Below are 16,443 nucleotides of genomic sequence, written 5' to 3'. Positions count from 1 at the left end.
GCCTGTGATCGCACACTGTCCCCAGACTCCTGCAGTGCCAGCAGTCCCAACTCGGGCAGTGAGTGTGTTCGCACAGTCCCTGATCTCCTGCAGTGCCAGGGGTCCCAGCTCGGGCAGTGTGTTCGCACACTGTCCCTGATCTCCTGCAGTGCCAGCAGTCCCAGCTCGATCACCGCGGGGCGTTACTCCGGATTGCCCCGGCACAGCCGCTGCGGAGCTCGCGGGGTGTTCGTGGAGCTCAGCTGGAGCGTGGGGTGTGCTGAGCAAGTTCAGGGTTTGGGGTCAGACAGCAGATTGCATGTGCTGTAAGAATCTTCCTACAAAGCTGATACCTTTACCAACACACTTCTCTAGGCATTGCAGTGAGCTATCACAGAATGCTTGAGATACAGAGCAGTCTGAAAGTGGCAACTGCTGAACTGAGATTGCCTGCAAAAGCATGACTGGGTTATTCTGAAAAGTGACTCAGTCGTTATGAATAAGTTCTGATGGGAGAGTGTAATTAAAGGACCCCTGCCTCATACCTGAGCACACCACTTACTCACTTTGCAAATATTTCATTATTTTTTTTGTCTCCTGTGTCCTGTTTATTAAGCAGTATTAAAGACTGGTTGAAATAATTTACAGCCCATTTCCTCATAGGTGTTCTGAGGGATTCATCAGGACAGTATCTGAATGTACTTATTTCTTCAGCACTTCTGTGAAACTATATTGTCATCATCCCATTTTTTTTCAGACAGGGCTGATACAAAAAAGCATCCCTTAATTTTGAGTTCCCATGGTGACATGGTAGAACCCAATTTTACCTACAACTGCTTTAAATTATGTGAAACTTCAGCTACTCCAAGGCTCTCATTGAGTATTGCAGTAGCTTAGTGCTCCAGGACATTCAGCACTTTGGGAGCACACGATTAGTAAACATCAATAGGCAGTTTTAAAGTGATTAAATTAACCTCGTGCTGAACCTTTGTGACAGCTCTAAGGATAAAATCCAGTTTTCCAGAATAGCATTCAGCTGCCTTAATTAAGAGATTCTCTTTTGTCTTCATGCACCTTGGGTTTTAATGCATCCCTACACAACTGGCAAATTCACCACACCAAGTCTTGGAAATAGCAGGATCCTAAGCACAGGAGCCTGAATTTCTTCCCAGAGCAGGTCTGGGCACAGAATGCAGCAGGGTCTGGGGGGGAAGGCATGATTAAAGCCAGTAAGGTAAGGTGCTTGCATAATGGAACCAACTTAAGGCCCCACCAAGCTCCCTGCCCCAATTCCACTTCCTGACCTCAGCGTGCCCCTGTGATTCCTCCTGCATTTTGATCATCCTCCAGACTTCACCCTTTGCATGGCACAAACCTCAGCGAGAACATGAAGAAAAGCAGTGGAATCAGTGCTGCTGCCAGCCCAGAGGGATCATTAGAGAGAGCCTGGCTGCGCTCCGATAGCTCTGAGTCAGGCACCACAGTCACCCACTCCGTAGGCAGGGGAGGAGGGGAAAGGCAATTTACTTGTTTCTCAACGCTTGGTCTACAGTATCAAAACAGGCAAATTTACCCTTGCAAAAAATGTACATGTGAGCACAGTGTGTGGAGGGAGCACCTAAGTAATCTGGGCAATGCAGTGAGGTGAAAAAGGCCATTCCCGATGGCTTACGAAACCAGGTGAAAATCTAAGCAAACACCAAGAAACTTCTACGAGACATTCAGTCCTTTTTGCAAGATGCATCAGAAAATCTGCTTATTCCTAAGCTTCAAGTTCTGAACTACTGGAGCACTATGACTGCACAAAGAAAATAGCCCTCCAGGAAATGTTATACAAATTTAACATCAAAAAATGTTTCTGGAGCTTCAGTTTTTGAAAGATTGGCTTAAAAATTCCTTAAGAACCCACAAAACATCAGAGACTGTATTAGATGCTAATGGTTAATGTAGTTATGTATCATAATTATGCAAAGTTGTGCACCTCAATACAAGTTTGTATCTGCAAAAAGAACCATTATCTCTGCATTGAGCCTATTGCAGAGAGCAAAATGGTATGGGAAATAGGACCTGAGGAGACTGGATTTTAAAAAAGCAATGACATTAAAGTAAATGCTGTCTGACTCCCTCCCTTTCCTCCCACCTGCAGCACTGTGTGTGGCAGAGCTGCACACAATCTGCAGGACAAAACCAAAAAGGTTAGACACAGAGGCAATGTGTAATCAAACCTATAGGAAAAGTCGTGTCCATAAATGCAGTGTCTTCATAAAAACCCACACAGAATATTTCAAAAACTTCATCCTGAGACGGTTGCAGATATGCAGAATGTCACTGCAGTCTCTGTATCCCACAGAAGTTCTGATCAAATACTTTGTGCATTTTATTACATTGCAAATACAGCAATGCTGCCATCAGCACCATGCTGATACTCTGATGTTTCCACAGTTCTGTGTGTTTTAGGATGCTCTTTCATTGCTTTTATCAAACTCAGCTCACAGAGCTGTTGGGACAGACCTTTCCTTCACTCATACTCAGAGTATCTCTGCTACAAGACAGTCGTGGTTCACACCTACATGTCCAGATACTGTAACACAAACAAATTGCAAGGATAAAAAGTTCATGTCCTTTTCTTTAGGGTACATGGCACATTTGAAAGATTTATACTTGAGCTCCTCAGGGAGCAGACAGTTCATCACTTCTACTTGACATGGATTTAAATCAAGGGACTGGGATTTGTCCAAGGTTAGCAAACAGTTCTCTGATGAAACCAGGGATATGACCTGGAAATTCTTAAGTTTCTTCTTCCTGACTTGTAGCTCTCCTACACTATCCTTCCCCACTTGGCAGAAACAGACACAATGGGAAAGTTTTTCACTTTGCCCGGCATCACTGACAGTGTGCAGAGCAGACCCAGCTCTGCCATCTGTGGCTCCTTCACACATTACTTACTGCCTACAAGAGTAAATATTTAAGATTACAGCTGTATTTGTAACGCTGCAGCCTATTGCAGGGTTATTTCAGCTGGGAATTTACTGAGCCTGTACTGACAGTGGAGATAACACTTTCAATGATATTGTAAAGATAATGTGTTTATACTCCAGTGGATCCTTCTGCTACCCAGAGCTGAGATAGAGCATAAACACACAGATAATGTCCTGAGACAGGAGCTGTGACACAACAGATGCTGTTCCCTGGTTTAGAGCCCATGGAGCAGTTTTTAAAGGAAACTGCAGAGCAAGGAAGCTTTTTTCCTCTCCTCAATATGTAATTATTTTTTATCAATGACCAAGATGCAGGGACAAATTTAAGCACTCTTGTTTCCATGCCTCACCTCTCCCTAGAGCAGGAGGGAACAAGATCTGGGAGTAATCACCAGTCAGAAAAGTCCCAACTGCTGCCTCAGGAAGCCTAGCTGTTCTTTCTGAAGGCTTTTTGTTACCATTCTCACACACAAACCAGTTGTATTTCTGAATGAGGTGTTGAAATACCTTTGTGTCATGAAGCTCTGAGTGCTGGAGGTCACCAGCACCCCACGCATTTCAACTTACTCAACTCTGCTGGGAACATTTTTTTTTTCTGGCAGATTTTCCATGAACTGATTATAGTTAATCATATAATCTATTATCGTAGATTACTCTGTTAGGCTATTAAAACACATTAGGTAATTATAAGGATTATATAAAAACTGCATAATCATATAGTTATTTTGTAGGAAAATAAATATCAGAGCATTCAATGAGAAACTCTAAACATTTCTTCTGTTCTCTGGTAACATCCCTCCCAGATGTTATCAGTTATTAAATCTTAATGTCTTTTGCAATCTGTATCCAGTACTGGGAGTTTAGGTTTATAAAATTCTCCTCATACCAAAAGAAATAATTAGCTTAATTAGTAAGAAACTCTAATCAGAAACCTTCCACTGATTTTGCCTGGGTCAGAACAGCATGGTCAGCAGGACCAGGGAGGTGATTCTGCCCCTGAGGCCACACCTTGAATCCTGTGCTCAGCTCTGGGCCCTCAGCTCGGGAGGGACATTGAGGGGCTGGAGCAGGTCCAGAGAAGAGCAACGAGGCTGGGGAAGGGACTCGAGCACAAGTGCCATGAGGAGAGGCTGAGGGAGCTGAGGGTGTTCAGCCTGGAGAAGAGGAGGCTCAGGGGAGACCTTAGCACCCTCTGCAACTCCCTGACAGGAGGTTGGAGTCAGGTGGGGGTTGGTCTCTTCTCCCAGGCAACCAGCAGCAGGACAAGAGGGCACAGACTCAAGCTCTGCCAGGGGAGGGTTAGCTTGGATATTAGGAAGAGATTTTTTAGGGAGAGAGTGCTCAGGCATTGGAATGTGCTGCCCAGGGAGGTGGTGGATTCACCATCCCTGGAGGTTTTCAAGCTGAGACTGGATGTGGCACTTGGTGCCATGGTCTAGTGACCACGGTAGGGTTGGACTTGATGACCTTGGAGGTCTCTTCCAACCTGGTTGATTCTATGATTTGTTTTGTACTCATCCAGCTTGTTAACATGTGCTGTGAATAGCTTGGACCCTGCACTGCAAGGAGTCACCTGGTGTCCAACATTGTTCTGCTGCTTGGGACCAGTTGTTTAGTGCTGACATGCAATAGTTCAAATACAGTTTCTAACTGCAGCTTTGATCTGGAGAAATAATTGTGAGAATCCCTTAAACAACAACAAAACCCAAACAAAATGAAATGGTAAAAAACCAAACCACTCTTCTAATTTCCCTGGCAATGACTCCAAGCACCTCACCATCCCCACCAGTTATTTGGCTTCTTCATCTAAAAATGAGGAAAACCAGAACCCTATCATAGAGGACATAATTGTTCCAACATAAAAAGCATTACATTCTGAAAAATAACCATGGGCACAATTGCATGTTCTGCCAAGGAGCAAATACTGCAGCCCTGAGGGAAGCTAATCTTAGCAGACTAGTGGGCCTGGGCCACAGGACATGTGGCCTCTGCCAGGTTTGGGGCTGGAAATGACTGAGGTCTGCCCTGATGTGCTGCCTCTAGAGGAGGAAACCACTGCAGCTACTCAGTGCTGCTCAGGGTTCTGCTTGCTGTGCACTGGGGAAAAGGGACTGGGAAAAGGGACTGGGTCAGTGCAGACCCAGAGTGTCAAAAACAAAGCTCGATTATTTTCAAGTACTGTCATTCATTTTCAATGCTTAAAAAAACCCCAAACAAAGCACGAACTATTTTATGTTTGCATGTTTGATTCAATAAAGCTGGTTTTTTTATTCCACAGTGTGCAAAGGCACTTTTGGAGAAGTTCATCCCAGAAACAGGAGAGGAATCCTCGAGCTGGCTGGAGCCATCAGGTGCACCACGGGACGTTCTCCCTTCGCCTACCTACGCTACGGGTGCTACTGTGGCCTGGGAGGGAAAGGATGGCCCAAGGACAGAGTAGACTGGTGAGAGAACTATTTATCTGATTAACTAAGAGCTGAATGTGTGCAGAAGACAGAGCAAAAGGGCCAAAATCTAAATTAAGCCTGTTTAACATCAGTGAGGGAACTGAGTTTCAACACATCTCAGACTGCTAAGAAACTGTGCAGCATTAAATTGTGTTGCTGTAGATCTCCACGAGTCCTGCTTGCCTTAAACTCTCATTGCATCAGTCTTGGATTCACAGGAGAATTGAGTTTCTTTGCTGTTGCTGTTTGGCTAAGAGCTGAAGAACTAAAGTCTCATTGGAGAAAGTTTAGATCTCAAACATTCAAGCCATCTAGAAAAGTAAAAATAAAAAAGAAAATTAAAAAGCAATTGAAAAATATTTTGATTTTATTACCATTTCCCATTTTATTAGTGTTCGAAGTTATACATAAAAAATGATGCAAAATTCAACCTGTTGAAAAATAATTCTAAAACCAGACTAAATCTCAGCATATTGACTATCATAAATTTGATTTATAATTGAACATTACCTGACAAGAAGATAACTTTCTGGGTTTTTTTCTGGTGTTTTGTGGTTTTAATTTCTATGTATGACATGGTGTTATTGAGCTGCTTCCTGTGCTGTTCAACTGTTACTGCAGGATCTGTTCATGGCAATTTGTGTGGAAGTACCAAGTAATTACTTAATAAGCATACAAAAAAAAAGTAATTGCAAAGTGAGAGCTCATGGCATTAACTTTTACCATTGCAGACACAAATTCCTCTGGCAATTTAAACACCATCTAAACACCATGTGCCTCCTGTAATGTGATGGTTTTAGGCTACCACGAGGAAACTGAAGGAATGAATGAAAAGTCTGCGGGTACACCCTGTTCTTCCACTGGTCCATAAAGAAAGTGTGTCACTAGTTTGCAGCAAAAACTTAACAAGGTCCCTCATTTCAGAGCCTTCTTACCTCCCCTATTTGCTATTTTGGGCTTGTAGTGTTCAGTTCCACAATGTGACCGAAAGTCCATGAATTCATTGTGCCAATTATGACAACAACAAATTTAAAATCATAATTTTGAGCAAATTTCCCCATTTTCTCATGATACTGAGCTAACACTTTTTTTTTGTAAGGGACTAGCAGAGAGGTTTACCCACACAGAACTGAGAATGCTTTGAAGATTCCTTGTGTTTTCATCTATAAGGAAGTTCAACCACACCAATGTGTACCAGACATTTTTCTCATCATCGATTACATGAAAAGTAATTTTTTTCCAGCTGACCTATGAAACAATGACCCTGTTTTGGTTCCTGAGCAGCTGTTTGTGCATTCACATGCTGACTTGTTATTTCCCAGCCTGTAGCAGCACACTGGTAAAACCCACTCAGACTGTGCCCATAACTCCCCATTTCTGCTGCTCTCAGGTGCTGCTTTCACCACGACTGCTGCTATGGCAAGGCAGAACAAGCAGGTTGTCAGCCAAAGACAGAGAGCTACCACTGGGAATGTGAAGACAATTCTGCTGTGTGTGGTGAGTGAGCAGTTGGGGGTTTGGGGTTGGGTTTTAGGGGGTTTGGGAGTTCTTTTGTTGATTTTTTTTCTACTGATTATCTCATTCACTTTACACAAAGGCATTTTCTGAATTAACTGTCAAATTCTTACTTACCCATCCTTCCTTTTGTGACTTGTGTTGCCAGGATGCTCTGTGCCTCCAGAAAGCACAGCTATGCCACCCAACTGAACAGTTTCTTCTCCTTAGTCCCCACCTACTGACACACATAAGCAAACAAAATTTTGATCTGAAACTTCTGTTAGCCTTTCAGATACCACAACCAAAACCCTCCTCCTTTTACTCAGCATTTCCATTTGCTGAGGAACCCATGTTATGCTGCAGATCTCCAGTTGGAGAGCAACTACAAATAGGAGACAAGCACATTAAAGCAGATTGAAAAGGATCCTTTTCATACTTAGAAGAAAATATTTCACATTGTTTGTAAGTTCATATGGACAAGTTTTTTGCCTCCTTCCCACTGATCAGTGGTTGCAATTTATCAATGGATTCAGAATTATACTCTAAAACTTCAAAGAGTGAGGGAATAAAATACTTGATGAGTATATTTATTTCTGGAAGTTAAAGGAACAAATATTAATTTGAAAATATTTACATAACACAAGCATACAGGTTGCCACAGATATCTGACCACATCCTGATGAATGTTGTTTGATGCTCCAAAACATACTTGTCATGCTGCGGTAAGGGAAGGACAAAGACATCTCAAAGGGGAAAAGAAAAATAATCAAAAATATGTTTTACAGGAAAAAGCAGAATTTCTTTTAAATTATTTGTGCCCAACTCCCAAAGTTTCAGCAAATATTTTCCAATGTACTTCAAAGACTCTTTAAGTCTCTCTCACAGGCCCCAAAATTTGCAGGTCTTTTCTTCTTGTTAGGTTTTTGGTATGGTTTTTGGCTTGTGTGTTTTTTTGGATTTTTTGTTTGCTTGTTTTGTTTTTAAGATCAGGTGCTAGGTCAGTTCCTTTGCATTTAATTGTTTCTACCTAGAATGCAAATCAGCTTGAGAATTGGTTATTATTTGCACTACAGGAATGCAAAACCCCTGATGTAAACAAGAGGGCACAGACTCAAGCTCTGCCAGGGGAGGGTTAGGTTGGATATTAGGAAGAGATTTTTTACAGAGAGAGTGCTCAGGCATTGGAATGTGCTGCCCAGGGAGGTGGTGGATTCCCCATCCCTGGAGGTTTTCAAGCTGAGACTGGATGTGGCACTTAGTGCCATGGTCTAGTAACCAGGGTAGGGTTGGACAGGATGATCTTGGAGGTCTTTTCCAACCTGATTGATTCTGATTCCTGCTCCTTATCCTGCCAATTAACTCTTAGTGTATCTAACTGCAGCATCAGCATATTTACACTGAGAACACTTTCATTCCACAGCAGAATTAGAGTTCATTCACAAAACTGAACACTTTTTCTGCTCCTAGACAAATCTCAAGCAGAGATTTGGCTAAGCTTTGTAAATGTTAAATACTCAGACAAAATGCAGTCAAGGATTCTTCAGTTTACAGACAGCTGCAGGGAGAAAAAACCACACACTTCTGGGTTGGCACTCTGAAACCAAAATACATTGCAGTGGAAGAAAATGTTCATGCCAAGAAGAAATGCTCATGCCAAGAAATCTGTTAAGTTACCACACTGCAATTATACAGCAAATATGACAAGACATGGATTTTATCATACTTAAACACACTGGGTGATTTGAGCTGGACATGGAACATCTTTGCAGCTCGTTTATCTCTCCCACACCTATTTGAATGCTACATCCTTTAGGAGATTAAAGGATATGTGAGATGGAGATTATCTTCCCATATTCAGGTTTCACTGGAGTGAGAGGGCAGCAGGAAGGGCCACAGAACACTTTCAGAGTTCCTTTAGTAAAGAATGTGAAGAAGAGGATTAAAGGCTTTACCTGACCATTGTATTTTCACCTGCCAAGACAGTTCCACTGATTGATCCGTGGATCAGCTGTCACTAAACCAACCCAAGCTTGTCCATTCTCTACTGCTGAGATGTCCTAGGACGGAGCTGTGGCTCAGGAACACAAAAGTATCTAAACTTTACCAAAGCTCAGTACAGTTCCTATTGCTCTGGCAATGTAAGAGCCATTTGTATGGCAGATATGGAGCATGAGGTAGCAATTCTTGGTCTTCCACTTGGGATTTCTCATCACTTCGGACTAACATCAAACTTGCTGTGTTTTCTTTCAGAGTCACTAGAAGACAAATGTCAAAAAATGGCATGTGAATGTGACCGTGAAGCTGCCAAATGCTTTTCTAAAGCTCCTTATCACAGAAAATACCTTTTGTGGCCAGACTTTATGTGTGGTGAGATTCAGCCTTTGTGTGGCTATTAGACACAGCACATCAGTCTCCTGAGAACTCACAGTGTATTGAAATCTAAATGAAATTTTTGTCCTCACAGTAGTGACAACAAATGTTCTCCCCTCTTCTCGATTCTCCTTCACGCCACCTCAGCCTCTCCACCTCACAATGGCCAAAGAAAACATTTATCCTCTTATTTACCTTCTGCACTGCACTTGTATTGGCTAAATAGGAACCCGAGTTTATCAGCTTAAGGAGTAACTGACAAAGTTAGTTTTGTTTATACTCAGATTGACAGACTTTTCACATCCACAATAACCACTGTGAACTCTTCATCCCCCTCCACTGCCTGTAAAATACAAATCAAACTACCCCACTGACATTTACCCTCACATGGGTTAACTCTGAACTGAAAAAACACGTGAAGTGACAGTGTCAGCACGAAGAGTCCTCTCATCTACACCAAACACTTGTACAATTGAACTCTGGCATCTCGTTCAGCTGTATTAAAGAAGACCTAATACAATGTTTTTTTTTCTGGTATTTACTTTTTAAATACAATTTTCTAAACAGTTGATCATTGATCCTTAGTCTGTGCACACCCTGAACTTCCTGTAGGCACAGGGAGAAGTTCTACCATTGAGTCTTTATAGCCAGATTGAAAAGTGAAAATGCAAACCATCACCAAAACAGAGTCATGAACAAAAGCAGCAGTTGTTGGTACCCACAGCCTTTCCCACCAGTGTTTGATCTTGGACAGCAAGAGTTAAAGGTCAGACGTGTATGCACCTCATCAGGATATAAACCTGGTTTTAGCTCAGGTCACTTCACTGACTTCTTTAACATTTTAGGAACAGAAATCAGAAACATGAGTTGCTGACTAATATACTTTTTCATCACTGCTGATTTTAACAGCTGTAGAACCAGGAGTGGTTTATGTCTACTTTCACCTACCTCCACTTAGAGACTCACAGGGCTAGAGAACAGGTTTGCACAGGTCAGAGCTAATGCCAAGTACTTCAATACAGTGAAAAAAACAATAAAAAATAACCCACTTCTACAGGAACAGTGAATATTTCCACAGAGATCTTTAATCTTTAGAAACATTCATAGGCAAATTTAAAGTTCATGTTAATGATACAAATGAAAAAAAACCAAAACAAAACAACAAACAAAGGTAAAATGCAAGGACAAACTCTGGAAAAATCTAACTTCTGCTTCAGTCAAAAACCAGACATGAACAAATGTTAATCCTGTTTGCACAGAATAACTTTCCAGTCAGTGTTTCCTCACTGCTGTAGATACACACATGGCATTGCAGGAAGATGTAGTTACAGTGTCAGGTCACTTTTCCAAAATGATTTTTTCTGAGAGACAACCCTGATTTAGGAATTAGCAACAGAATTCAGGAGGAGAGCAATAAAGGACCTACTGAGGAAGTCAAACTGATCTGAATACAAATTTTTCCATGGCAATCTCCACATTTTCCAGAAGACAAGAAAACTCAAGCAGTTTTTGCCTTCAGCAGCAGGAACTTTAGAACAAACTCCACTGTGAGACTGTGCCTAAGATAGTCACAACTTTACGTGTAAAGAAGACTGAAAAAAAGTAAGTAGTTTCAATATCCTATCCAGGAAGAGCATTCCTTTGGCAAACTTAACTTGAAGACATTGCTGGTACGAAATACTGAGCTGAAAAAGAAATAGAGCAGCTCAGAAGACACTGATTTTAAGGCAGGCTTGAAAATACACAGAATGCTCAAGACAGAATCGAGAGGTTTGATCTGATGTAAAATAGGGCAACATGACTGTGAGTTTTACATGGCTAAAACAGGAATGTGTTTGGGCTTTTTTTCCAACAGAAAATTCCTTTTGGGTAATAAAGCCCATTCTCCAATTTGGAATCAGCTGGTTTAAGAATAACTTAGCTTAAGGCTTTTTTGCATGTTTAAGTTAACGTAATCCACCACTTTCACTGCCACATACATAAAGAAGAAAAGCAAAGTTTCTTTCAAATGTCCATTTTTAGAAGCTAAACAACTGAAAAGTTCCAGTGCCAGTCATTACACTTGTGTCTCCAGACGCCTCACCTCTGTAACCACCAGGTCGATGTTTATGATGGGGTTAAAATACAAGGCCCAGTAAAACAAACAATTGCAGACAAACTGAGGAATAAAAGGCCAAAAAATGGCTACAAAAAGACCTTGGCTTGAGACTTTCCAGAAATGATTCCACATTCTGTGAGGAACAGTCCTGTGAAAAAAGGAAAGGGAGAGGATCAGAGGAACTCTGTGGTTTGTTTTTATCCGTGATAAGAAAAGCTAATAGGTACTGCAGCCTTGAGTTATTCAGCCTTTACTCAGGTCCCTCTAAACATCATTCTGCACTGCAGGAAAACCCTTCTTAAAGCACAGTAGTGGCAGACAGAAGGAGGAAGCACCAAGTCAGGGCAGTGAGGTGCTGCCCTGGTCCTGTGCTCCCTGGGCATGTCCTGCCCCTTGGTGGCACCCAAACCACAACTGCTCCCATGCAGGTTCTAAAACCTGCAAATAAAAGTTCACAGCAACTATGAAGTGATATTAATACACTTGAGTTCAGGTTAAAGTAGGAAGAGAAAACAGAAATTCTGATAACGTCTCCGAAATAATATCAGCACGCCTAAACTGATCCATAATTCTGAGGACTCATCCTCTAACAACTACACTCTAAGTATACCAGGACAAAATTCTGATGTGTTCAGTTCTCAGCTGACAGGTAATACCAGCTACCAGAAAATGCAATTCTCAAGGTAAGGGTTAGTATTTCCCAATGGTTAAGAACATCCTCATTACTGTTTCTGCATTTGCTGCAGCTGGTTCCAGTAAAACCAGCTGGAAGAAACCCTGACAAGGACTCACAGATAAGTACTACTGCATGTGTGAATTCAGATCCACACGTTCTAATTAACCTTAGTTATGGTTAGCCACTGTCACTTCAGTCAGCAACTGGGAAGTCCTGATTGTTACTTCCTGTTTAGAAGACCATGCACTTCCTACCCTCTTCAACAAGCTCAGTAGGACTTACTTCAATTCTCTTCTTGACCAGAGCCTCCAAAAGGAGAATAATTCCAGAACAGAGAGTAACATGGCATTTACAATTATAAATCTTGATGTCCAGTAGTGCACATCTAGCCAATCCCAAGCAAATTCAGCTATCAACTGGTATGGCAAAAGTAAGTACTTTACAATGAATTCTCTCCACTGTTTCCAGGAAGGATCTTTGAGGTCCTGTAAATGAAGATAAAAAGACTGTTAATTTTCTATTACACAGACACAATTATGGCTTATTTCTACTAGCCTTTTTTCTTGAAAAGCTGTTTTTTCATACACTGAAAGCAGTAATTATCTTTATTATATTTGCTGGTAGATGATACTCCACTGCAGCAATTCCCACCAGATTAGAACATCACAGCTAGCCAGACCTAATAATGCCATTTCTTAAAGTACAGGTGATTTCTGCAGTCGTGTGAACTTCAGAAGAATCAGTTTCACACATTTCAAGTCTTAAAAGCCTTCAAACAATCTTACTAAAAGTACTGGTCACAACACTGGTGATCACATACAATAAAATCAGTGTGTTTATGCTGCTGGTCTTAAAAAGCTTATAACTAGAGCAAGTGCCATATTTAGTGTCTGAGCACTTACCAGCAGTTTTGTGACAATATCTTCATATTTGTCTTCTTGCATAGGACAAATTGTGTGGATGAAAGGTAGGAAAGCTTCTGCGTAATCAAACAGATACAGGTATAACATACTGAGCCTTGGAGAGCTCTTCAGTGCATACAGAAGAAAGAGGGATTTTCCTGGATTGACAGCCTGAAAGGTAGCAAATCATCAAGTTTCAAACAGTGTAAACATCAGATGAAAGGGACATGCTAGTTCTTAGATGTTCTGAGAATCATTTTTCAAAGGATCATTTTTCAAATACAACAGTTCATTACACTGAGCAGTTTTGACAAGGGCAACTCCACCACCTTCACACTCCTCCTGGCTTTAAGGGAATCTTTTTTTAGAAGATATTATTTTAAAAATACTTGATATACATGACAGACTTGATATAAACTTTACCTTATATTCCCAAAGGTTCTGTGGTGGTTTAACACCTAAAGTTTTCACACATTCCAGTTCTGCCATAATGGCTTTTCTATGGATACTGTTCTCTATACTGTAAGGCTCTTTCATGAAATCCTCCTCTGTCAGTGTCAAGAGGAGCCTACAAGAGCAGAAGAATTCCAGAGGTAAACAGTGCCTCTTCACCAACAAGATATGACTAACAAATTAGCAATTACATACTGAAACAATAAGCTATTGAAAACAGGTTGCACCTTTTGGATTACAGAATCACAGAATACTTTGGGATGGGAGAGACCTTAAAGATCATCATTACATGCCACATCAAATTCTACACCAACTGCATCTCACAGCCTGGGTTTTAAATACCCTTCAAGTTTCCTTTCAGCACAGCCCTTGGGTGCAATGAACAATGCATCTAGCATATGTGTCTTTCCACAAGAAAGGAGAGGTTGGAGGGGTGGGTAGAACTTTACTCTTAGTATCAGTTCACTCTGCATTGTCAGCATTTTAAAAAGTTGTTAGAAAACTGTTAGTTTGTTTAGGATCTATTACTAAAATTTTTACTGACAACTGCTTAAACTTCCCCTGAAATTTATTCTGATACATCAACAGAATATTCCCATGATCTATGGAACAAAGGACAGTCATTTCCCACTATAATGAATCCATCAGTAGTTCCCATGATCTATGGAACAAAGGACAGTCGTTTCTCCCTATGCCACCCCTAATGAATCCATCAGTAGTCCCATCAAACCACAGCTGTTCTTGGCCATCAGGTCTCTCACCTTCCATTCACCTTCTCCAACAAAAATCTCTCTCTGTACTGTGAAGTCCACGGGCCCAGCTGCTCCAGCCAGAGGATCACTTCCTCTGCAGTCCACTTAGCAACAGGCTTGTGGACCAGCAGATCTTCTTCAAACTCCCTGCTGCTCCAGTGATAGCCAAGTAGAACTACCTATGGGTAAAGAACAGAAAAAAGAAGATCCTTTACCTGCAAAGCAAATACAGCAGTGATATAAATATACATTAAGGGGCTTGACATGTAGAACCCTTCACTTCACCAACCCTGGAGTATTCAGGTTCTAGGAAAGTACCTTGAGGTTTATCTAAGTTCCATTTGCCAGACAGCCCTGGAGACACCTCAGTCACTCTGCTCAGCTCAGGCCTCTGTGCTGACAATCTTTATGTGCATGTGATTCAAGGATGTTTGATTGCATGCTTAATGAAGTAAACACAGAAAACCAACCAGATGAAACTTACTGCTACACAAGTTAAAGCTGTCAGAACGCCTGAGAAAAACCCTCCTCCTCGAGGATTAATTCTTCCTGTGGTCGGAACTGTAGGGATCTGGTCATTCCCATATTTTTGGAAGGTTGCTAAGCTGCGTGCTACATCACTGTTTTGTTGGATATCTTCTTTTCTTTGTTCAATGGCATCAGAAAATAGCTTTTCAATAACATCCCTAATGGGAAAAATATTTGTCATTGTCCTGTAACCACTGAGGCTTAATAGTCAGAAAAAGGGACTAAGCTGGAGAGTTTTGTTTTCCAGCCTCTACTGAAGACTGTCATCTTTGAAAGCAAGAAAACATTAGTTATTAGTGTTTACTTTAGTTAAACTTCAATCAATTGCTTCCAAACAACGTTTTCCTTAGCTTCTAAAGCTAGAGGTAAAATATCACATAACCCCCCAACTTTTTTCTTACATAAAGTTAGAATTCTGTGTTCTACTGCCAAGCCTTGGGTATTACAAAAGCTAAGCAAAAGGCAACATAAAACTCTACCATCAACCCTACCATCTATTTATCAAAGTATTATTAACCCAAGATTGAGTATTATTAACAAAAGAACTTGTGGGTCATTTCAAGGCAGCAAATAGACATTTCTAGCTTTGCTCTGCAATAGGATCACATTTCTTCCTATCAATAATTCCTATTAGAGAAATAACTGCACAATTATCAAATCAGTCTAACTTAAGAGTTATTAGAAAACAACCAAAAGATTCAAGGGTCTCAGTACTAAAATAGGATCCCTCCTCTCCATCTCACAGAAAATTCAAATGGAAAGACACCAAACCAACCCATCCCTTAGTTCCATGTAGAAAAATGTGTTTGACCAGTTCAGTACAAGTGCAGAACATGAAAGACTTTGGGATTTAAATCTCCTTGTGGCAGTTCAGATTACCAACAGACCCAAAAAACCTGCCACAAACTCAAGAAAGCAGACAGCTAATTTCAGTGGGTTTATTTACCCCAAAAAGGCATTCACAGACTAGCACACTCACCTGAGGAGGATGTTGACTTTGGGGAATCCTTCCCATTTTTCTCTGCACTCAGGGCATTCGTTCTTCTTGGACGATACCCACCACAAGGCCAAGCAATGCCTACAGAAACTGTGCCCACAGTTCAGGGTGGTGGGGTCGACCAGAATGTCGTAACAGCAGTGGCAGAGGAACTCACTGACCGAAATCTGCCGACCCATGCCAGGAGCAGCACCTGTGCCAACCTCTGCCCTCTCCGTTTCACCTGGTGAAGTCTCATCTTCTTCCATTTTCTTTGATGCAAACAGAAAAGTTCTCTCAGGTCTTCAAACCAGGTGAGGCATTACTGCTGCAAAGCAACAAGGTAGACCTCGTTAAGGAAAAAGCTACTGTAAATCTGAGATTTGCCAGCAGTGTGATTTATCACTGCAGTGCTTTTGGCACTGTGTTAAACTTCTGAAGTACCTCAGCCCCCCCCAGAATGAAACATGATCTGCTGCTGTTCAACAACATATTCATTGCAAACTACAACCAAACCAGATTCTAGATGTAAACAGCTGGGCCAAATCTCCCCTTACTTTCTTTTCCTGTGTTATGAAATGCATGAAAAGTGAAACAAAATAACTAACTGTAACTTACATGACTTCTGACAGTCTCTTTACTCAAGGTTTTAGTAAAAGACATCAATCAAAATAAATATATTTAGAAAACACCATCAGAGAATGCAAAGACAACACACCAGTATAACATAATGATCTAATTTACTTCCTCACTCTTCTTCCCAAGGATATGGACAAAACATAACTAA

At 41.2% G+C, this 16,443-nt stretch overlaps 2 protein-coding genes across 2 annotated transcripts; one reads left to right on the top strand and one right to left on the bottom strand.

Annotated features, from left to right (window-relative positions):
- Positions 1–5,235: 5,235 nt before the first annotated feature.
- Positions 5,236–9,297, top strand: PLA2G10 (phospholipase A2, group X; the record flags this gene model as incomplete). The annotated part of the gene is made up of 3 exons (XM_009077045.1): positions 5,236–5,401; positions 6,795–6,901; positions 9,152–9,297. Coding segments are annotated over 3 exons (419 nt in total), but the record flags the coding sequence as incomplete, so codon positions are not given.
- Positions 9,298–11,234: 1,937 nt separating this feature from the next.
- Positions 11,235–15,938, bottom strand: BFAR (bifunctional apoptosis regulator). The gene is made up of 7 exons (XM_009077044.1): positions 15,660–15,938; positions 14,637–14,838; positions 14,162–14,331; positions 13,371–13,515; positions 12,948–13,118; positions 12,328–12,530; positions 11,235–11,517 (listed from the first exon to the last, which is right to left on the bottom strand). The coding sequence occupies exons 1-7, from the start codon at positions 15,923–15,925 to the stop codon at positions 11,328–11,330; spliced, it is 1,347 nt and encodes a 448-aa protein (XP_009075292.1). The 5' UTR covers positions 15,926–15,938; the 3' UTR covers positions 11,235–11,327.
- Positions 15,939–16,443: the final 505 nt, after the last annotated feature.

Source organism: Acanthisitta chloris, unplaced genomic scaffold (assembly GCF_000695815.1).
Source record: "Acanthisitta chloris isolate BGI_N310 unplaced genomic scaffold, ASM69581v1 scaffold12396, whole genome shotgun sequence".
Lineage (NCBI taxonomy): Eukaryota > Metazoa > Chordata > Aves > Passeriformes > Acanthisittidae > Acanthisitta > Acanthisitta chloris.
This window is presented reverse-complemented; position numbering and strand designations above follow the sequence as displayed.